At 45.6% G+C, this 22,561-nt stretch overlaps 2 protein-coding genes across 4 annotated transcripts; one reads left to right on the top strand and one right to left on the bottom strand.

Moving 5' to 3' along the window:
- The first annotated feature begins 3,218 nt into the window (after nucleotides 1-3,218).
- On the top strand, nucleotides 3,219-9,553 carry LOC309527385 (uncharacterized protein). The gene is made up of 4 exons (XM_082214206.1): nucleotides 3,219-3,413; nucleotides 5,725-5,869; nucleotides 6,243-6,320; nucleotides 7,879-9,553. The coding sequence occupies exons 1-4, from the start codon at nucleotides 3,411-3,413 to the stop codon at nucleotides 9,123-9,125; spliced, it is 1,473 nt and encodes a 490-aa protein (XP_082070332.1). The 5' UTR covers nucleotides 3,219-3,410; the 3' UTR covers nucleotides 9,126-9,553.
- Nucleotides 9,554-15,302: 5,749 nt separating this feature from the next.
- LOC309527384 (uncharacterized protein) lies at nucleotides 15,303-21,835 on the bottom strand. 3 transcript variants are annotated; one of them, XM_082214204.1, is made up of 5 exons: nucleotides 21,770-21,835; nucleotides 20,688-20,868; nucleotides 18,712-18,838; nucleotides 17,835-17,915; nucleotides 15,303-17,252 (listed from the first exon to the last, which is right to left on the bottom strand). In XM_082214204.1, exons 2-5 carry the CDS (start codon nucleotides 20,760-20,762, stop codon nucleotides 16,054-16,056), a joined length of 1,482 nt encoding a protein of 493 aa, XP_082070330.1. In that variant the 5' UTR covers nucleotides 20,763-20,868; nucleotides 21,770-21,835; the 3' UTR covers nucleotides 15,303-16,053. The 3 variants fall into 3 exon arrangements, with proteins under 3 accessions (XP_082070330.1, XP_082070329.1, XP_082070331.1); XM_082214203.1 differs by lacking the exon at nucleotides 21,770-21,835 and having other exon boundaries at nucleotides 20,688-21,372; XM_082214205.1 differs by lacking the exons at nucleotides 17,835-17,915; nucleotides 21,770-21,835 and having other exon boundaries at nucleotides 20,688-21,374.
- Between the last annotated feature and the right edge of the window lie 726 nt (nucleotides 21,836-22,561).

Below are 22,561 nucleotides of genomic sequence, written 5' to 3'. Positions count from 1 at the left end.
GAGAGACTACGCACCCTGACTGGCTTGGCTCTGCTGTCCATCACAGACCCAAACAAGGGGGGGGCATCCCGTCTTTCAGTAACTGTCTATTTTAAACCCTTAGGGTTTAAGGTGATTGAAAGTCACTGTGCCAGGTGCCAGGGCCCCGCAAAGCCTGGGGGAATCCCCCAGCAGAATTGGACTCCGAAGAGAGACCCACGGATACGAATAAAGCAAAGTTATTATGAGGGCCAACAGGCCTGGCTCCATGTTCAAACACACACACACACTTTAAATGGAGAACATTTGAATAATAAAAACAAAGAAATAAAAAGGGGTGTTATAGGGATTTTAAGGTCTTACATATATAAAATGTTCATAACTGTACAAGGCAAACACATACATAACTATATAAACCACATGTCTGGAAAAAGTACAGGAAAACAGTCCTAAAGTCATTTTGACTCTTTCAGGCACCTCAAATATTTCTCTGCAAAGAGGAAGGAAATGGAAAAGCCTCCCCACTGTCTCTTTATTCACAAATCCTGTCTGTGTATTAATAGGGTTGTGTCTGTGTATGAATAGGGTGAGCCTGTGAGCTGGATTCAGGAATTAAGTAGTTAACATCACAAAAGAGTGGCCAAATGGCCCAGGTAATGCAATCAGTGATCCAATATCCTGGCAGACAGGAGAAAAACAACACACTCGGATTTCTGCTGTAGACCACCCCTTCTCTGATGTATGTATGATGTATGGGAGTCTTGGGCTCCAGGGCAGGCAATTTCAAATATCTATCTTCTTCTTTGGCGATCCCTCATAGCCGAGTAAGATTGCCTTCCATAAACACGGTTTTAACAATGAGTCCAGAAGTGACTGTGGAGGCCAATTCTGGATCCACATGTCATTCCACAGTGGGGACATTGGTTTCAGGGCGAGAGTTGATCATGGTATGGATTTGCCAAGCGTGCAACACGTTTCTCCCTTGAATCCTGAGTTTGAGTGTCTTCAAAGCCCACGACACCTTTGGTAAAGGCTGTTCTCCAATTGGAGCGCTCGCAGGCTTGTGTTTCCCAGTTGTCAGTGTTTATATTATATTTTTTTAGATTTGCCTTGAGATAGTCTTTAAACCTCTTTTGTGGATCACCAGCATTACGCTTTCCATTTTTAAGTTTGGAATAGGGTAGTTGCTTTGGAAGACGATCATCAGGTATCCACACAACATGACCAGTCAGAGGAAGTTGATGTTGAAGAATCATTGCTTCAACACTGGTGATCTTTGCTTCTTCCAGTACACTGATATTAGTTCGCCTTTCTTCCCAAGTGATGTGTTAAAATTTTTCGGAGACACCGTTGATGGAATCTTTTGAGGAGTTGGAGATGACATTTATAAGTGGTTTATATAAGGGCTTGCGCGCCATTGTTCGGGGTCCCTCCTGCCTCCTGCGTGGGGTTGTGAGCACCCTGTTGCAACAGTTAATAAAGATCAGGCTTACTAGCTTCTTTGCTTCTCAATATTCTCTGGTTGGCCTCTGTTATTTTCTCCCACCGACAGCAAACCTACAAAAGGTCTCTATATGGGTTCTTGGGTACCCCATAAGTGAAAAAGAGCAGTTGGTTTTTTTGTTGTTACTTATATCACCTTCTCTCGCTTCTCTTCCAGAACAATGCTCATTTTGCTTAAAAGCACCCCACGCACACCCCATCTTTTCTGAAATAGGGGCTGGTGGTAGAATCCACCCCTAACAGCAGAGAAAAGGCAGAGGGAGAGGTGCAGGTGGGTGGGCTGATACCACGTAAAAGAGCTTTGCAGTTTGTTTGTTTGTTTGTTTGTTTGTTTGTTTGTTTATGCCAGTGGTTTTCAATCTTCTGAGTCCACGGCTCCCTTGACCAAGAACAGTCTTTCTGCAGCTTCCCTGTGGGGTGGGGGTGGGGGCAGAAATCTCCACTTACATTCAGGGCCACTGGGATGCACATCAGTGGCATGGGGAGAAGCAGGATTCTTGTGGGGGGGTTGTTTATGGAGACAGGCCTTTTTTGGGGGGCAGAACCTCGATTAGCTATGTACTTTTATTGATTTAGGGGTGGGCAGCTGCCTTTCCCAACTCCCCCCCCGGCTAGCCCCATGGACTCATTGGGGATTCTCCCGTTCTGCCCCCACCCCATTCCGCCCCCATCCATTTTCGGCATGGGGATGCCCCTGTTTTGCTTTTTACTAGTGCTTGCTAAATTTAAGCGCGTGGAATTCTGGAAGCAGAAGGAACAAAACAGCAGGCAACGTTGCACCAAAACATTACTAGCAGTCATGGGAGAATGCCATCAGCGCTGACTGACACCTGCCTTGATTTTGCAGTTTTATATATTTGCCCTTCCAACACTCTGCATCTTTACCTCTTTGTCCTCTCTGGCAATCAGCCCTCCCCTTCCGGATTTCCCATCCATTGACGCTCCCCCCCCCCCCAAGAGACTGCCTAACCCTAGAGCTATGGCTACAGAGCAGCCTGTGGTCGGTTGGGAACCAGAAGTGACGAGCTGCCCCCCCCTTGCCCTCCTGCTCTTGGGGCTTCGTTGGGAAACTGCCCCTCCCCCGCCCCAATTAACTGGAGGAATTAGAACCATAGAACCGGAAGGGGCCCCAAGTGTCATCTAGTCCGACCCCCTGCAATGCAGGGATCTCAACTAAAACAAAATGAAATACTTCTGACACAGTTTGGAATGCGTTATTATTTGGAATAAAATAATCGTGGGAAAGGGTATCCATAACCAGAAGAATGCCAAGAAGTGCAAGTGATTCTGTTGCAGGAAGGGAACACAGTATGAATGGAGGCCAGGGAAAAAGAGAACCAATCAGAAGAGACCCGAGAGGCGGCGGCGAACCAATCAGGGGAGCCGGAAGCTGGAAGCCCATTGAAGCCGTTGCGTCTTGGTCATTCATCTTCTTCCGCCCCGGCTGCTGCTGCTCCTCTCCAGGGGAGAGACAGGCTTCGCCTCCAGTCTGCATCTTCCCTGGATCCTGCCCTCCGAGGCAGTGGCGTAGCGGGGGGGTGCAGGGGGGGGCAGCCGCACCGGGCGCAACATGGGGGGGGCCCCTCGTACTCTCAGCTCTCTGACCCTACCAGGCTCACTCACTCTCTCTCACTGCAGTGCTGGCTGTGCGAATCCGATCCGGTCGCCGCCCACTGTGGAGGGGGGGGTGCCAGGCGTGCGGTGCGGAGAGAGCGCTAGGGACTATCTGGGGGAGGGACAGTGCAGCGGCCACCCAGCGCAGCGCTGAGCGCGGGAGAGAACCACACCAGACCAGACCAGGCAGCAGCAAGAAGAAGCTGGCAGCGGCGGCAGGTTAGGGGTTAGGGGGTGCAAATTACTTGCCTTGCCCCGGGTGCTGACAACCCACGCTACGCCACTGCTCCGAGGAAACCACCTGAGGCTGCCTAATGGTAAGGCTGCCCCTGAGGAATCGAAGAATTGAACCGGGCACCTCCTTCTGCATGAAAAGCAGCTGCTCTGCCTTGGAGCTACGCCCCCTCCCCTAATAGCATAGCCCAACATCCAGGACCCTGCCTTAAAATACAGTGGTGCCTCGCAAGACGAAATTAATTCGTTCCGCAAGTCTCTTCGTCTTGCGATTTTTTCGTCTTGCGATGCACGGTTTCCCATAGGAATGCATTGAAAATCAATTAATGCGTTCCTAGGGAAACCGCCTTCAGACCAGGTCCGGGGACAGTCTGTCCCCGGACCTCTTCTGAAGGCTGGGGGGGGGGGATAAGGGCTTTTCTTCCCACCCCCAGCATTTTAAAAAACCCCGGGACAACGGAGGACTTCTCCGCTGTCCGGGCAATATTAAAATGCTGGCGGGCGGCATTTTAAAATCGCCCCGGGACAGCGGAGGACTTCTCCGCTGTCCGGGGCGATTTAAAAGCCCCTGGGAAGGCAGGCAGGGGGGACAAAGACTTTTGCCCCCCGCCAGCCTTCAGAAGGTGTTCCCGCCCCCCCTGCCCCGCTTCGGAGCACCGTTCCGAAGCCGGGCGGTGGGGGAAGGTGTTCCCACCCCCCCACCCCGCTTCGGAGCACCGTTCCGAAGCCGGGCGGTGGGGGAAGGTGTTCCCACCCCCCCCGCCCCACTTCGGAGCACCGTTCCGAAGCCGGGCGGTGGGGGAAGGTGTTCCCACCCCCCCCACCCCGCTTCGGAGCACCGGGAGAAGCGATCTCCCCGCCGCCCCTTGCTTCAAAAGAGGTCCGGGGGCAGCGGGATTCCCGCTGCCCCCGGACCTCTTTTGAAGCAAGGGGCGGCGGGGAGAAGCGATCTTCTCCCCGCAGCCCCAGGTCCGGGGACAGCGGGAAGCGCTTCCCGCTGTCCCCGGACCTGGGGCTGCGGGGAGAAGATCGCTTCTCCCCGCCGCCCCTTGCTTCAAAAGAGAAGACCCGCTGTCCCTGGGGCAAGCTTCGTTTTGCGAAGCAAGCCCATAGGGAAATTCGTCTTGCGAGGCAACTCGAAAACGAAAAAACCTTTCGTTTTGCGAGTTTTTTGTCTCGCGAGGCGTTCGTCTTGCGGGGTACCACTGTAAAAGCTATCTATGATAATGACACCGGACTTCCCTTTAGGGTTGTCGTAAGGTACTGTGCATAACCCCTCTAGCAAAACGGGCCTAACGACACCAGGCTGCTCTGAGGGGCTGTTATAACGGGGGGGGGGTGACACCCTCAGACACAGCCCTGCCCCCCTTTGTAAACAGGTGTAATAATGAGGGATCTTTTCTCCCATGGGGTTAAAGGGGGGGGATGTAACACTGTGCAACCTTCATTCACATGGTGAGTTTTTTGGGAGGGGGGGTCTCTTTCGTTGCCTCTGCCAGGGATTGGACCTGGGACCTTCTCACAAAGCAAATGGGGAAATAGAGCTTTTTGGGGAGCAAGGGAATTTATGTTTGTAGTGAGGGGAGGGGGAATCGCCTGCCAACCACCCCTCCTCCCACTTCCTAGAGAGGCGGGTTTTCCATGAAACCTCATTAAGGGGTCTTGGATATGATCCTAAAACCTCACAAACCTGAGTGACTGGGCAAACCCAGGCTAAATGTCCCCTAAAGGCCAAGACATGGTTTTCTAAAGCTTCTATGTAAAGTTTGACATTCTTCCTGTTCCCCGTCTCTCCCTTGCAGTCCCTGGACTGGTCCCTGCTCCCCCCCCCCTTTAAATTTATATGTATTCTATAAGTTTTGTTTTTTCAAAATTGTTGAACATAACAAACATATAAAAACAACTCTCTATTTTGAAGAGGAAAAAATGCCCCACAAATAACCCAGAGATGCATTTTAAATAAAAGCATACATTCTACTCATGTAAAAACACACTGATTCCCGGACCGTCCGCGAGCCAGATTGAGAAGGCGATTGGCCCGCATCCTGCACCCGGGCCTTAGCTTGCCTACCCCTGGTCTAGCGTCTAGAGGCATGTGCAGTAACTGTTTGGTTTGTTAGAAAAGGTATAATTTGAGGCACATTTAGCCAGTTCCAGATGTTGTCTAGCTTTGCTTAATATTTGTTTGCCAGTCATAGGTCTGCCCTCTGTGTAAATGTCTCCAACCCTAAATGAATCTGTATTTCTCCATTGTTCACATCAAAGAGCTGCTCTCTGCTTTGAAGTGCATCGTGGCAACAAGTGAGAGAGTCCCAGAAGTAGCCCAGTTTACACTTGCTTGTGTGTCAAGTAGGGAAGGGACCTTAAAAAAGTTATCTTTTCTTCTTCTTCCAGAATCTGGTGACCATCCAGGCCCTCTTGACCTTTGAGGAGGTGGCTGTGTTTTTCACGGAGGAGGAGTGGGCTCTGCTGGATCGTGGCCAAAGAGCTCTGCACAAGGAAGTCATGGAGGAGAATTATGAGATGGTGGCCTCTCTAGGTAAGGGCAGATTTTTATGCCTCTGGACTGCTAGACGTTGAAGGTGTGGATCCACTCTTCTGTGCCATTTATTCATGCAGAGTAGGAATAAGAATAGCCTGCTGGGTCCCTCTTTATGTGTATGTACGATATTTGCAGCTTTGCTCTCTGAAGCTACATCCATTTACACACACACACACACACACACACACACACACACACCCTTGTAACAGTGGGAACCACAAGTCACTCTCCTGCTCATGTTGCGTGTCTTTATAGGATCTGGATATGCTAATCCCTCCTCTTTACCTTTGCAGTCGTAGATACGGATTGATTTGAAACGGCCAGGTGATTTGTGGCCAAACGTAGCAAATATTATCTCTTTGCTTGACAGAATCTGACCTCAGTTCCTATTGGGAAGAAGGACAAGATTCATTCCTCCAGAACCCCAAAGAAGGGAATAGCTCAGCAGGTATGCACTTAGCTGTGTTGTTGGGCCCCTTTTGCTCTAATAATAATAGTAATAGTAATAATAATAATAATAATAATAATAATAATAATAATAATACCCCGCCCATCTGGCTGGGTTTCTCCACCCACTCTGTGCAGCTCCCAACAGAATATTAAATACAATAAAACATCAAACATTGAAAGCTTCCCTAAACAGAGCTGCCTTCAGAGGTCTTCTAAAAGTCAAGTAGTTGTTTATCTCTTTGACATCTGATGGGAGGGCATTCCACAGAATGGGCACTACCACGGAGAAGGCCCTCTGCCTGGTTCCCTGTAACTTGGCTTCTCGCAGTGAGGGAACCGCCAGAAGGCCCTCGGTGCTGGACCTCAGTGCCTGGGCTGAACGATGGGGGTGGAGATGCTCCTTCAGGTATACTGGCCCAAGAAAGAGAAGTCCTGCTTCTGGGGCTTCCTATCAGTATTTAGTTGGCCCCTGTGGGGCCAGGTGGACAAATGCAGCCTTCAAACCTCTCCAACTGGCCCTTGGGACTCTCTTCTCCCCAGACCCTGACCGGCTTCCCATCTTCCTTGAGTGTTTTTGGTCTGGCTAGGTTGTTTCCTTGAAATCAGATGGGGCTTCTTGCCAGCCTGGATGGAGGACAGAGAAGGGTGTGTGGAAGCTCTGCTCCTGTCCAAAGGTCGCATTTACATTCGTTGTAAATGCCTCTGGCCCCACAGCATACAGGCAAGCCACTCTCAAGCCGCATAATGTTGCCCACACAGGGTGTTCTTCTAAAGAGCAGAGACGGCCTCCAGGCTGAGGTTTCCCTTCCATGTGCTGAGATGCACCCCAAATTAAAATGTCCTCTGTAGTGCCACTGAGCTGAGATCCTCTTCACGGGCGCCAGGGGGGTTCTGTTGGGCCCACGTGTCCCCTCTGCTATCCCTCAGCAGGAGAGCTAAGATCTTGCCTTTCCCTGCTTTTGGGAAGAGAGCCATGGCAGCAGTAGCACTAGGAGTGTCTGGCTATTTTGTATTTTGTCATTTGGGTTGAAGGATAATATCCAGTTGGATGGGGCTCTGAGGAAGGGGAGACATGAGCAGACACAGCTCAGCAAGTTTGAGGAGGAGCAGGAAGGGACTTGTGTTGGTGTCCTGAGACAACATATTCATAGCCAGAAGCATATTCAGAAGCTAACCTCAGATTCAGCTGGGCAGGGAAGGAAGGAGGGGGGCATGCTTGAAAATGGTAAACTCATCCACCACCCCTCACCCTTTGTGTTAGACTTCCAATCTACTCAATTGCAATTTCTTTGGATGGTGGATGGTGATGGGAATTATCTGTGGGATTGAGTGTAGGTATGTTGTAGGTATGTTGTATGTATGTAGGTATGTTGTATGAATTGTATGTATGTGTATTAATGTTGAATTATTTTAACAATAAAAAAATTAAAAATTTAAAAAAGGGGGGGAGAAAATGGTAAACTCAGAGAAGTGGAAAACTGGGCTCGATCTATGATGAGTGTCTCTGCTTCTGAGTTGTAATTTGAATTGCATTTTCTTTTTCTGACTCAAAACAGGTAGTGGGCAGAAAAGTGAGAATTATGGTGAGCCATCTGTGGTGTCTGTAGAAAATGTGGGGCATGAAGCACAGAAAGAGACCTTTGTAAATCAACGATCACCTGAAAAGCATGTAGGAAATGTGTTGAAGAACTGGAAAACCAAATCCCTTACTACTCACGACACTGATGTCCGTGTATCACTGAGTCCACAGGAAGAATGCACAGGAAGTAGCAGTGTGGAGTGTGGAAAGAGCTTCAGTCAGAGTGGAAGCATTAGTTTACATCAAAGAACCCAAGCAGGGGAGAAAGCGTTTCAATGCACGGAATGTGGAAAGAGCCTCAGTAGTGCTGGTAACCTTGTCAAGCATACAAAAACCCACAGAGGGGAGAAACCATTCAAATGCATGGACTGTGGAAAGAGCTTCAGCCAGAGCGGAAACCTTATTGCACATCAAAGAACCCACACAGGGGAGAAACCATATGAATGTATGATATGCAGGAAGAGTTTCAGTCTCAATCACCATCTTACTTTACATCAAAGAAGCCACACCGGAGAAAAACCATTTAAATGTATAGAGTGTGGAAAGAGCTTCAGCCAGAGCGGAAACCTTATTGCACATCAAAAAACCCACACAGGGGAGAAACCATTAAAAACTATGGAGTGTGGAAAGAGTTTCAATCTCAATACCCATCTTACTTTACATCAGAGAAACTGCACAGGAGTGAAACTGCATAAATGCATGGAGTGTGGAAAGAGCTTCACTTGTAGGAGTGCACTTACAGAACATCTACGAATCCACACAGGAGAGAAACCATATGAATGCATAGATTGTGGAAAGCGCTTCCGTATTGGGAGTGTCCTTACTTTACATCAAAAAACCCATGCTGGGAATAAGCCATTTAATTGTATGGAGTGTGGAAAGAGCTTCAACCAGAGCGGAACCCTTACTGCACATCAAAGAATTCACACTGGGGAGAAACCATTTAAATGTATGGAGTGTGGAAAGAGCTTCAGTCAGAGTGGAAGCCTTACTGCACATCAAAGAATTCATACTGGGGATAAACCATTTAAATGTATGGAGTGTGGAAAGAACTTCAGTCAGAGTGGAAACCTTACTTTGCATCAAAGAACTCATACCAGGGAGAAACCATTTAAATGTATGGAATGTGGAAAGAGTTTCAGTCTCAATCACCACCTTACTTTACATCGAAGAACCCACTGCACATCAAAGAACACTTACAGGCAAAGTGAACATGAGAAGTAAGAGTTTGGATTTGATATCCCGCCTTTCACTCCCCTTCAGGAGTCTCAAAGCGGCTAACATTCTCCTTTCCCTTCCTCCCCCACAACAAACACTCTGTGAGGTGAGTGGGGCTGAGAGACTTCAAAGAAGTGTGACTGGCCCAAGTTCACCCAGCAGCTGCATGTGGAGGAGCGGAGACGCGAACCCGGTTCCCCAGATTATGAGACTACCGCTCTTAACCACTACACCATGCTGGCTCTCCAGTAACTGGCCGACTTATAGAGAGCTGCTAACCGAAGTGCAAAATCAGTTAAAATTAAAATATTTTGAAGAGATAAGGGAACTAGTAACAGATTGGTTACAGTATTTTCTCCCCCCCTCAATATTTTTTATTAAGTTTCCATTTGCCAGATTAAACATATCATACCAATTAGTCCAAATTATATCAATACAGGGGGTACTCATGCTTCTCGATCGTCAGGAATCCAAACATCCAAATTCGTGCTGCTTTTCCTCACTGCAGTGATGTTTCCAGTCACATCTTCTCATCTTTGTCATTATTCATTTTCCTTTTCAGTCACCTCCGAGTTTTCTCCACAAGTGGATTGAAAGGAACAGTCTTATTTTGTCTCTGTGTGGGTTTTGTAATGCTTTCTTGTATGTCTCTCACAGAAATCCAACAATCAAGTTTTCGAGCAGACACGCCATCTTGTCATTCCAATGAAATACAATCTAAATGTCCACTCGTTTACTTTCCAGACCCGCTGCCTCATAATTAGTCTTCCAGGAGGATAACAGCCCTTTCAGATTTACGATTTCAGCCTGATATCCAAGCGGTTCTTCCTCCCTAGACCATCCATCTTGCAGCCAAAGTCTGCCTACGCATCAAAACATTTCTTGCTGCGTCACCGAGAGAGACTCACTTCTTTCCAAATCTTTCACAAACATATTATTTTTTCCACACAGTTCATTTTCTCTCCCACTTGCAAATTGGTCATCGAGACGGTTTTTTAAGGCGGAGGGTTATTAAATACTCACAAAAAAATAAAATAAAAAAGTCTCCCCCCCCCTTTCGTACCGTTCCACATACCAACATGTCGGCCGTTCTCTGATGTTATCTCTGTTCCTTCCTTCCGTCCTTCCGTCCCGATCTTCTTCTCAGTGGTAAAATTATTAGCAGATAAAAGCATTCCTGACTTCTCTTGAAGCATGTGCGTTTATTTATCCAATTCTTTTCTTTTTAAACATCGCAACCAGGCTCGCTGATATACTCCCCATAATCAGCCTCTAATTACCTCGTGCAAGCTGGACAAGATGTTATTGGCAGCCATCTTTCAAGGCGCCCCTAGCGGCCCCCCTGGTTACAGTATTTTCAATTGAATGATAACTTCAAGATAGACAAAAAAGAGAGGTTTTAGTTATGAGATATCAAGATTCCAAAAAGAACTTCTAGAAAATAATATTAAAACTGTCAAAAATGTATAACTTGCTCCTAGAATGGCATACAAAGGATAAACAGGTTAAATTGGCTATGATAAACTGGGCAAAGGACTTAGGACATAATATACAAATGGCAGATTGGGAGAGGCTATGGAGAACAGATTGGATTATTTTTTTTAATAGTAAATTTTATTACTATTTTCCACACAACAAAAAATGAAAAATAACAATACACAATACACAAAAACAAATCCAAATCTTACAAATTAATAATATAAACACTAAAAAGGAAAACAAACGTTGACTTCCACCAATCCCACAGCACCTCCTTTACCTCTCATTGTATCTTCCTGTTTTCTTTATCATATCGATCCTAGCAGCTAAATATATATCCCTCTTTCTTAACCTTTCACTTCACAAGGTTATTCCAGACTCAGCCAGATTTCTGTCCTCGAACCTTGTCTTTTAAGGTATTCGTTTAGGCATTCCCATTCCACTACACCTTTTGGTTTTTGTCTTATTATATCCGTCAGTTTGGCTAACTCTAAGTATTCTGAAAGCTTACATAACCATTCTCCCCTAGTGGGTAACTGATTCCCTTTCCAATACTTAGCCACCAGAATTCTTGCTGCAGACATCACTTATAATTCAGTTTGATCTTTTGGGATATTGTCGTTTAATATTCCTAAAAGGAATGCCTCTGGCCTTTTACTATATGATATTCTTAGTATTTTCTTTATTTCTTCATGGATCATGCTCCAAAATTTCCCAATTTTGGGGCATGTCCACCACATAAGGCAGAAAGTTCCTTTTTGTTTCTTACATCTCCAACACTTATAATTATATGTTTTATTCATTTTTGCCAGCCTTTCTGGTGCCAGATACCACCTGGGATGCTTTTTCATATAGTTTTCTCTTATTAGGTAACATGCTGTGAAATTTATATTTTTTTGTCCACAGTCTTTCCCATTCTTTATATTCAACTGAGTAGCCTAGATTTGTTCCCATTTTTTAATAGCGTCACCTTTTTCCTCCTTTTCTATTTTCCTATTTTGTAACAATTTATATATTTTTGAGAGGGACGCGGGTGGCGCTGTGGGTTAAAGCCTCAGCGCCTAGGGCTTGCCGATCGAAAGGTTGGCGGTTCGAATCCCTGCGGCGGGGTGCGCTCCCGCTGCTCGGTCCCAGCGCCTGCCAACCTAGCAGTTCGAAAGCACCCCCGGGTGCAAGTAGATAAATAGGTACCGCTTACCAGCGGGAAGGTAAACGGCGTTCCGTGTGCTGCGCTGGCTCGCCAGATGCAGCTTTGTCACGCTGGCCACGTGACCCGGAAGTGTCTCCGGACAGCGCTGGCCCCCGGCCTATAGATGTGAGATGGGCGCACAAACCCCAGAGTCTGTCAAGACTGGCCCGTTCGGGCAGGGGTACCTTTACCTTTACCTTTATATATTTTTGAGAGAGTCTGTTGGTTGTTGTATAATATTTCCTTTTCCCATACCAATATTTTTTTTATCAAACCCCTTAAATTTATTATCCTTCTCAAATATTGTTTTTAATTGGAAATATTCTAGAGAACGGCTTTGAAATTCACAGCACCTACGCTGAAAGAAAATTATATGAAAATGATGTATCGGTGGTATCTGACTCCACACCTATCAGCCAATCACCCATTCCCACCACCCTTCTGAGTAATACCCCTCCCCACCCTCTCACTATACATAAGTGTCTGGTGACTTCTGTTTCAGTGCATCTGAAGAAGTGTCCATGCACACGAAAGCTCATACCAATAACAAACATGGTCTCTAAGGTGCCACTGGAATTTTTTTATTTTGTTTTGACTCCTACTAAGTTATCTAAATTGTATAGAACAAGCTCCAATATTTGTTGGAAGTGTAAAGAAAAGGAGGGTACCTTTTATCATTTGTGGTGGTCATGTAAGTTAACAAAGTCTTTTTGGGAATTGATGTACAATGAATTGAAAAAAAATGTTTAAAATAACATTTGTCAAAAAACCAAAAGCCTTTCTATTAGGAATTACAGACTCCGATATCTTAAAAGACCAGAAAAGACTGTTTATGTATGTGACAGCAGCTGCAAGGATGCTACTAGCCCAAATATGGAAAGAACCAACAGTTCCAACAAGGGGAGAATGGCAATGCTGAAATGGCAAAACTGACTGGGAAATTCAGGAATCAAGAAGATCATGACTTTAAAAAAGAATGGGGAAAATTTATAACTTACTTGGGAGACCATTGTAAACAAACAAAAACGTTAGCTGGACTTTAAAAATAGCTTGCAAAGAAACAAAAGACATGGATGATTGAGAGAGATGAAAACCGTGGAGAACATAATATGTAGTTTTAGAAAAATTATTTTAAGGACCCATTCAGGGGCGGGGCTAGTCACAAGATTCAGAGTATCTCATATATGGATATGTTAATCCAATCAGGTAACCTGGCAGACAGGATAAAAACAACTCACTCAGATTTCTGTTGTAGTCCGTCCTTTCTCTGATGTACATATGATGTAAATAGGGGGTGGTCCTGGGCTACACCCCTTCTGTGATGTATGTATGATGCATGGAGGGGTGGTTTTGAGCTACAGGGTGGGCAGTTCAAAAGTCTATATAAGGGCTAGCACACCTTTGTCCTCCTCTTTCTTGCGTGTGGGGGGAGCATCCTGTTGTAACAGCTTTAATAAAGATCAGGCTTACTAGCTGTTTTGCTTCTCAGTATTCTCTGGTTGGCCTCTGTTATTTTCTCCGACCGATGGAGAACCTACAAAGGACTCTATAAGGGCTCTTGTGTACCCTATAAGGGAAAGGGAGCCGTTTTTGTTTACAACACAATTGATAGGAGTTTGTTGATATGAAGAACGAAGTGAACACTAGACACACTCCATACATCTAAATGGGTTTTCCCGTGAGAGCACAGTGGTACCTCCGGTTATGAACTTAATTCATTCCGGAGGTCTGTTCTTAACATGAAACCGTTCTTAACCTGAGGTGCACTTTTGCTAATGGGGCCTCCCACTGTGTTTGCTCGCATCCCGGGGCAAAATTCGCTTCAGGAGCACCTACTTCTGAGTTAGCGGAGCTCGTTACCCGAAGGAGGTATTTGCAAGGAGGATGGTATATAACCAGAGGTGTTACTGTACACAGATGAACTTCACTGAAGAACTATCCAAACTTCTTCCATGTAAATGGTTTCTTCTCTGAGTTTCTTGGTGTTTTGTAGGTGCTCCACTCTCATTGAAGCGCATTTCACACTCCATACATTAAATGGTTTCTCCCCTGTGTGAGTTTGTTCATGAACTGTAAGTTTCCACCTTTCTCTGAAGCTCTTCCTGACAGTAAGAGCTGTTCGACAGTGGAATTTGCTGCCAAAGAGTGTGGTGGTGTCTCCTTCTTTGGAGGTCTTTAAGCAGAGGCTTGACAACCATATGTCAGGAGTGCTCTGATGGTGTTTCCTGCTTGGCAGGGGGTTGGACTCGATGGCCCTTGTGGTCTCTTCCAACTCTATGATTCTATGATTCTTCCCACATTCCATACATTTAAATGGTTTCTCCCGTATGAGTTCATAGATGTATGTTCAGCTTTAAACCTTTAGTGAAGCTCTTTCCACACTCCATACATTTAAATGGTTTCTCCCGTATATGACTTTGTTGGTGTACATTAAGGATTCCATTCTGACTAAAGCACTTTCCACACACCGTACCTTTAAACATAGTTTTTTCAGGTCTCAAATTCAATGCTTTGCATGCAGAAGGTGGTCCCTTTGCCTGAAATCCTTGTCAGGCAAAGAGACCCTGTTGGCATCCGTCTGTCTTGGGGGGCGATGGAGGAGGTGGCCTTTGGGGGTGAAGTCCAACTGTGGGCATCTTGCAGCACCTGCTGTGTCTGCTTCATGTGAGGGGCAAATGCTCAATGCCGACAGAGGGGCAACTCCAGATGATCTCTGCTTTCAGCCTCCTATACTACCTGCTCCTTCTATGGATTTCTGAAAGATGGGCCAGTTATGGGGGAAGATTCCTCTCTCCACAGGGAAATGACTCTCCTGAAACGACTGGCAATGCCCACGTTTCCCTGTGCCACCTTCCCTCCCCATGTTGGTTGTTCCCCACCGCACCTCCTTTGTTCTGGCTGCCACCAGGGATTTTGTCCACTTTGCAGTTTAGTGACAGGGGCTGGTATGAATCGGAGGATTGGGGAATGCAATTTCAGGAAGATCAGCTTCTAACAGAAGAGGAGAGGGAAGTCGTCCCCCCCCCCCCGCTCTTCCAGAGTTTCATGAAGCAGAGAGACAGGCAGATTCAGAGGCTGCACCAATGAGACAGGAGCTACCCAGCTTTGAGATAATAGCTAGGAAACAGAAAGGAGAGAGGCAGCTGAGCAATACAACAATCAGAGTGAGGGTAACTCCTTCACACCCCCCCCCCCACTCTCTGAGATATGAGCCTGTCAGAGAACGAAGGAGAAGCTGGGAAGGAGGGACATCCCGTTGGACGTGGGTAAGAACTGCTATCCTTGCAAGGAGTTGCCTGTTTGTGCTAGTAACATGATACGGTAATAAAAAGAGCAGAAATCTACCAATTGCTCATTAATTCTCATCGGTGAGTTACCAAAAAAGGAGGGGGGACTTCTGAACATGACTGTAGCCATGAATGAGAAGGTTTTGTAAAACAATGAATTTGTAAAATATAAACAACGTAGGACGGTTTAAGGATTACTTTGTGCACATGAGACTATGCATTTTAGTCTTTCTGCATTTTCATTGTTCCTTTATTGCAACTATAAAAAAAGATTTATGCTGTTGTTCTTGTAACAAGGAGTTGGACTAGAAGACCGTTGGAGTCCCTTTCAACTCTACAGTTCTAGTTACAGGTAGGTAGCCATGTTGGTCTGCCGTAGTCAAAATAATAAAATTCCTTCCAGTAGCACCTTAGAGACCAACTAAGCTTGTTATTGGTATGAGCTTGGTGCATGCACACGAAAACTCATTCCAATAACAAACTTAGTTGGTCTCTTAAGGTGCTACTGGAAGGAATTTTATTAGTTTGTTTCAACTACAGCTCTACGATTCCAGAGCCAATCCTGCTTCCTAAACACCACTGTTGTGCTCCCCAACTCTCCATTTCCAACTCTCTCTGCCAAAGACCAAATATCAACGGACTCTCAGCACATGTTCACTCAAAATGACCCCTCCAGGGTCACATTCTGCACATCCCTAACTGTACATTGTATATTTCATTATACTTACTATTATGAGACACTTACATTCATTGTCTTAATACATATATGTACAACTTTCCATACAAACACCAGAACATCAAACACACTCCATGCATTTACAAATGATTTTTCCCTATATGAGTTTGTTGATATGAGAGACAAAGTGAACTCTGTGGGGAAAACTTGGCACACTCCATACATATAAATGAGTTCTTCCCTATGAGTCCATAGGTGTTAATAACTCCATTATAATTAAAACACTTTCCACACTTTTTCCATTTAAACTGTTGCTTCTCTGTGAGATCGCTGATGTCTTGTAAGAGTTCCACTCTCACTGAAGCACCTCCCACAATCCATACACTTATATGGTTTCTCCCCTGTGTGAATTCGTTGGTGTACAGTAAGTCTTCCATTTTGACTGAAGCTCTTTCCGCACTCCATACATTTAAAGGGTTTCTCCCCTGTGTGAGATCGTTGATGTGTTGCAAGAGCTCCTCTCTCAATGAAACCCTTCCCACACTCCATACATCTAAATGGTTTCTCCCCTGTATGAGTTTGTAGGTGTCTTGTAAGTTTTCCACCTTCACTGAAGCCCTTCCCACAATCCTTACATTTAAATGGTTTCTCCCCGGTATGACTTTGTCGGTGCACAATGAGTTTCCTACTACAAATGAAGGACTCTCCACACTCCAAACATTTATATGGTTTCTCCCCTGTGTGAGTCCGTTGATGTACAGTAAGTTTCCCCCCTTGACTGAAACCCTTCCCACACTCTAAACATTTATATGGTTTCTCCCCTGTGTGAGTTCGCTGATGTTTTGTAAGTGACCCACTTTCAGTGTAACTCTTTCCACACTCCAAACATTTATATGGTTTCTCCCCTGTGTGAGTTCGTTGATGTTTTGAAAGAGCTCCACTCTCAATGAAACCTGTCCCACATTCCATACATTTATATGGTTTCTCCCCTGTGTGAGTTCTCCGATGAATAGTAATGTGTGAATACTGACTGAAGCTCTTCCCACACTCCATACATCTAAATGGTTTCTCCCCTGTGTGAATACGTTGATGTACAGTAAGCTTTCCCCTATCCCTGAAGCTCTTCCCACACTCCATACATTTAAATGGTTTCTCCCCGGTGTGAGTTCGTTGATGTCGGGCAAGACTTCCATTTTCACTGAAGCTGCTTCCACACTCCATACAATGAAATGGTTTCTCCCCTGTGTGAGTTCGTTGGTGTCTTGTAAGAGCTCCACTATCAATGAAGCCCTTCCCACAATCCATACATTTATATGGTTTCTCTCCTGTGTGAATTCGTTGATGTGCGCTAAGATTTCTATTTTTACTGAAGCTCTTTCCGCACTCCATACATTTAAAGGGTTTCTCCCCTGCGTTAGTTTGTAGTTGTGTGCTAAGGTGTTCACTCATGCTGAAGTACTTCACAGATGGCCCCTCAAAATTTTGATTGTCTTCTCCATCACCTGGTTTAAAGTGGGGAAGGGGGAGATAAAATATTGTTAGGTATTCAAGGAAGAGAACAAGAGATCTTAACACACAGCAAGACCAATCACCACCTTCTATTATTTCAACACCTCCAGCGATCTTCCCTCTCCTATGTACATTTTTAGGAAAGGAAATCTAAAAATAGCCTCAATAACCCCTAGTATCCAGCTCTACCTTCAATTCCCATGTAACACTGAGCACCAAGAGAAACCTTCTATGCTGAGATGAGGCATCTATGGCCCTCCAGATGTGGTTGGACTCTAAGTACCATCAACCCAAGTAAACATGGTTGTAGTGCAGCAACATCTGAAGGGACACACTTTCCCCATCTTCCCCCTCCTGTGAAAATGCTACGCCTCTGTATTCAGTTTTCTCCTTCCTCCCTGATCTGTAATATTTCTCTGATACTTTCCAACCAGCAGTTCACATCACCTAAACCTGCACCAGGATGCTGGAAAAGATGGGCCCTCGTTCTGATCCAAAAAGGCTCTTTTTATATTTCTACACACTGAAAGGAGACATAGAAAGTTACAGTCTCACAGCAAAGTGGAAATATGTACCTCTGAATTGGTCCAGGACAACATCCCTGTATTTTTCTGTTCCAAGCGACGAGATGAGCTCAGACTTGAGTATCAGAGTCTCTGTTATGAGGAATAAGTAAAACAGAAGTGCTGTTTGTCATACGGGACTATAAAAATATTCAAAAATATTAATCTTGTGAAACAAAGACAGCAGAGTATCTGGTGGCCCATTAAAAGTTAATAAATAACACTGACCAGCAAACCATATGCCACCATTTTTACCCTGTGGAATAAGTAAAACACAGGATTTTTTTGCAATTCATGCAACAATATCAGCTTACTGACAAAAGTACAGAGTTGCTATAAACTACAATCTTCAATATCAACTTCATTGGGCTGGTCATGTTGTTTGGATACCTGATTATTGTCTTCAAAAGCATCTACTTTATTCCAAACTTAAGAATGGAAATTGATATACCAGTGGGCAACAAAAGAGGCTTCAAGACACTCTCAAGGCAAATCTAAAAATATGCAGTATAAGCACAGAAAATTGGGAAACACTGGCCTGCGAGTGCTCCAATTGGAGAATAGCCTTTAGCAAAGGCGTCATTGACTTTGAAGAAGCAGAAACTTGGGATGAAAGGGAGAAGTTAAGAGGAAAGTACATTTGGTAAAACGTCACTGTGATTAACTCCCGCCCAGAAACCTATCTCCCCACTGTGGAAGGATGTGTGGATCCAGAATTGGAATCTACGGTCACTTATGCACATACATTTAAGACCATGTTCATGGAAGACCATCTTACTCAGCTACGAAGGGTCGCCAAATAGGAAGACATGGCATGAATAGATGGCTCAAACAGCAGGTTCACACCTCCAACGTCTAGCAGCCAAGAGGAATAAAAATGTGCCCTTACCTAAAGAGGCCACCATCTCATAATTCTCCTCCATGACTTCCTTGTGCAGAGCTCGTTGGCCTGGATCCAGCAGAGCCCACTCCTCCTCTGTGAAAAACACAGCCACCTCCTCAAAGGTCAAGAGGGCCTGGAAGAAGAAGAGGAGGAGGAAGAAGAAAAAAACAGAGCTTCTCTTAGATCCCCATCAACCCCACTCAACACTGGAACTACCGTCACTACAGCATTGGCCACCAGCACATTATCAGAAACTACTACTGATAGACAACCACTTTTATTACAGACCTGTGACGTACAACGTGCCTTTCGGAGCATTAACATCAGGAAGGCAGCTGGACCGGATGGAATCATGGGACGGGCTATTAGGGACTGTGCTGCAGAATTAGCCGGCGTATTTACGGACATTTTCAACCTATCCCTGTTGCAGGGTTATGTCCCTACCTGCCTGAAGACATCGATTATAGTGCCAGTCCCCAAGCAGTCAGTGGTGGTATCTCTCAATGATTATAGACCAATAGCCTTAACATCTGTTGTTATGAAATGTTTTGAGAGATTGGTGCTAGATTATATTAAGGCTAGTCTTCCATCCACTTTAGACCCGTTCCAGTTTGCATACAGAAGAAACAGATCTACTGATGATGCTATTTCCATCGCCGTCCATACTGTATTGAGTCATCTAGAACGACAGGGAACCTACGCAAGGCTGTTGTTTGTGGACTACAGTTCTGCCTTCAATACAATTCTGCCAGACAGGTTATTTCTTAAAATGACCAACTTGGGTATACATCAGAAGATCTGTCTGTGGGTAAGGAATTTCCTGACTGATAGGCCGCAGACAGTGAGAATGGGACCTTACTATTCTTCTACTCTAGTATTAAGCACAGGAGCCCCTCAGGGATGCGTGCTAAGTCCCTTTCTCTATTCTCTGTACACATTTGATTGCACCCCACTGTATAAGTCCAACACAATCATCAAATTTGCGGATGATACAACAGTGGTGGGGCTCATCAGTGAGAACGATGAGACTGCTTATAGGAAAGAAGTACAGGGGTTAATTCAATGGTGTAAAGAAAATAATCTTATGCTTAACACCAAAAAAACCAAAGAACTCATAATTGACTTTAGGAGAAAGAAAAGTGTATTGTTACCATTGCACATAAATGGCGAGGAAGTGGAGAGGGTTGGTAGTTTTAAATACCTGGGCATTTATATCTCGGAGGACCTCTCATGGACTGCAAATGTTAATATGGTTGTGAGGAAGGTGCAGGGGAGGTTGTATTTCCTGAGAATGCTCAGGGGACTGAATCTATCCCAGCACCTACTCCTGTCCTATTATCATAGTACCATCGAGAGTGTCCTAACCTATAGTATATTATCGTGGTATGGGAGCAGCTCTGAAACGGATAAAAAAGCTTTACAGCGAATAATTAAAATTGCCCAGAACGTTATTGGGCTCCGACTACCAACCCTGGATGAGATCTTCACGTCTCGCATCTTGAAGAAGTCACATAATATTCTGAGAGATCCCACCCACCCTGCTCACAACTTCTTTGAACTATTGCCTTCAGGCAGAAGATATAGGACAATGAAAACACGAACCACACGCCTTCTGAATAGTTTCTATCCAAGAGCTCTGATTGCACTAAATAATGATCTCAGGGCCAGTTGCAAGGTTTAGTAAGTAGGGAGTGGAAGGAATGAGATAGGTTTTAGGTTATGTTATGTTTTTAATAGGTCATGCTATATTCTGGATTATGTTATGTTTTATAGATTATGTCTAAATAGGATGAGAGTTCGGAGATACGTGCAAATGTATATGTGAACCCGGTCTTTGGGTGGGTGTTTGATTTTCGTTGTTGTGTATACTGTGTATATACGGACAATGACAATAAATTTATCTAAATCTAAACACAGAGGGAGGCTGGGTTGTCCCATCTGTGCCTCTTCCCTCCTCCCTGCTCCCGTTGCTCTTTCCCTACCTGAGGAAGCTGCATGGCTCCTCTTTCCACTCCACCTTTAAGAAGAGACCGTTCAGAGGGGGTCTCGGAGGCCATTGCACTGCCAGTGGAAAGGACGGAGGAGGAGGAGGAGGCAGAAACAGGGCCACTTCTGAGACTCTCTCAGCTGTTGCCACGATGCACTTCAATGCAGGGAGCAGCCCTTTTAGGAGAACGATGAAGAAATTATTATTATTGATTGAATTTATATACCACCCTATACCCGGAGGTCTGAGAGCAGTTCATAGAAAGGCGGATTTATTTAGAGTGGGAGACATTTACACAGAGAGCATACGTTTTACAAATACTGTACAAATAGCAATAATAATAAATTAATACTCCCAAATTCTAATTATGAAAGCTCTGAAACACTTGAGATTATCACAACAGAAACTATTGACTTTTGGTTTAAGTATTTGTGTATCTGTCTCTCTCTCCCCTCCCGCCCAGACCGGCTCCCTGACGCAGGAGGCCAAGGGAGGGGGGTGTTCCAGGCTGAGTGTGAAGAAATACACAAAAATGGGTTAGGAGGCTGGGTCTAAAATGGGGGGGGGATGTCACCTGGTGACTTTCATTGCATAGGTGCCAGCTTCCCGGGTCCCTGAGCACCCACCCATTTCCCCATGAAGGGGCCAGGGACCCACAAATTTCGGTGCCAGGGCCATGCATACTGAATGGCAGCCCCAGCCCCAGGGGGTCCCACGGTCGTGGGGTGAAACTGGCACAACTGGTTCCCTGTCCCAGTCAGGTTGCACGGGGGGGGGGGGAGGGGAGGAACATCTCAGGAAGCAAAATGTCTCCCCCCCCCCCGGAGTCTGGTTGATCTCTCCGCTTCCAAGAGGATCCTGCAATGCAAACCTTGTTTGGGGGAGAGGACGCCCCCCCGCCTTGCTCAGATTGCCTCTCCTGGTTCCCAGAGGGAAAGGGGGGGGAGCCCTTCCTTGCTTTGATGACCCCCTCACCTTCCCCCCCCTCCCGCCCTGTTTGTAGATTCACGGGGAGGAAATGCAAATTCTTCTCCCTCCCTGCACCCCAAATCACGCCCCCCCCCCGAAACATTGCACCTTTCCCCTCCTCCTTTGCAGGCCTCCTTCTCTTCCGGGGGTGCGCATGGAGACCCCACCCCTCCAACATTGCCTCTACCCCCCCGCCCTCCTCCGTCACTTCCTGCCTCTCTAGGAAGCGAGTTCGTTCACCCAGGGGGAGGGGTCCTCCCGGCAAGACGAGTTATAGGAATGTAGTGGGAAGGGACTCTCCCCCCCCTCCAGCCCCCCTGGGTCTCGGAGCCGCGGGTCCCTCAGCCTTTTTCGGAATAGGGCCCCACTTTCAGACCTTATTTCCTTCCTGCTGTTAGATAGATAATTTATTACGGCTTATAAAACACACTTGGGGGGACAATCCCAGAAGGAAAACAAACATTTAAAACAATAGTAGATAGGTAGCCGTGTTGGTCTGTCATAGTCAAAATAAAAAAATTCCTTCCAGTAGCACCTTAAAGACCAACTAAGTTAGTTCTTGGTATGAACTTTCGTGTGCATGCACACTTCTTCAGATACTGTTATCTGAATAAGTGTGCATGCACACGAAAGCTCATACCAAGAACTAACTTAGTTGGTCTTTAAGGTGCTACTGGAAGGAATTTTTTTTATTTAAAACAATGTACAACAATAAATTTGAAATTTATAAATGCAATAAGCATATAGACACTTAAAACTTTAAGATAAGCTACAGCAGAGAGATGACCCAGAGTCACCCATTGTCAGGGTTACTTCCAGATCCTAGCTCACAGAGGATCACGCTAGCCAGCGATCGTTAAATAGAAGTCTTTATTGAGTTACAGTCTCCATTCTCGAGCT

The sequence above is a fragment of the Podarcis vaucheri genome (assembly GCF_965113315.1).
Source record: "Podarcis vaucheri genome assembly, chromosome: 2".
Classification (NCBI taxonomy): domain Eukaryota; kingdom Metazoa; phylum Chordata; class Lepidosauria; order Squamata; family Lacertidae; genus Podarcis; species Podarcis vaucheri.
The sequence above is the reverse complement of the archived record's forward strand: the minus strand, read 5'-3'. Positions and strand labels throughout refer to the sequence as shown.

Coding starts and splice junctions, on each gene's coding strand:
- LOC309527384 (XM_082214204.1), bottom strand. CDS start 20,762: ATGGCCTCCGAGACCCCCTCTGAACGGTCTCTTCTTAAAGGTGGAGTG. Junction 17,916..18,711: donor TGAGATGGTGGCCTCTTTAG/GTAAGGGCACAT, acceptor TCCTCATAACAG/AGACTCTGATACTCAAGTCT. Junction 17,253..17,834: donor TGTCCTGGACCAATTCAGAG/GTACATATTTCC, acceptor ACTTTAAACCAG/GTGATGGAGAAGACAATCAA.
- LOC309527385 (XM_082214206.1), top strand. Junction 5,870..6,242: donor TGAGATGGTGGCCTCTCTAG/GTAAGGGCAGAT, acceptor TTTGCTTGACAG/AATCTGACCTCAGTTCCTAT. Junction 6,321..7,878: donor AGAAGGGAATAGCTCAGCAG/GTATGCACTTAG, acceptor GACTCAAAACAG/GTAGTGGGCAGAAAAGTGAG.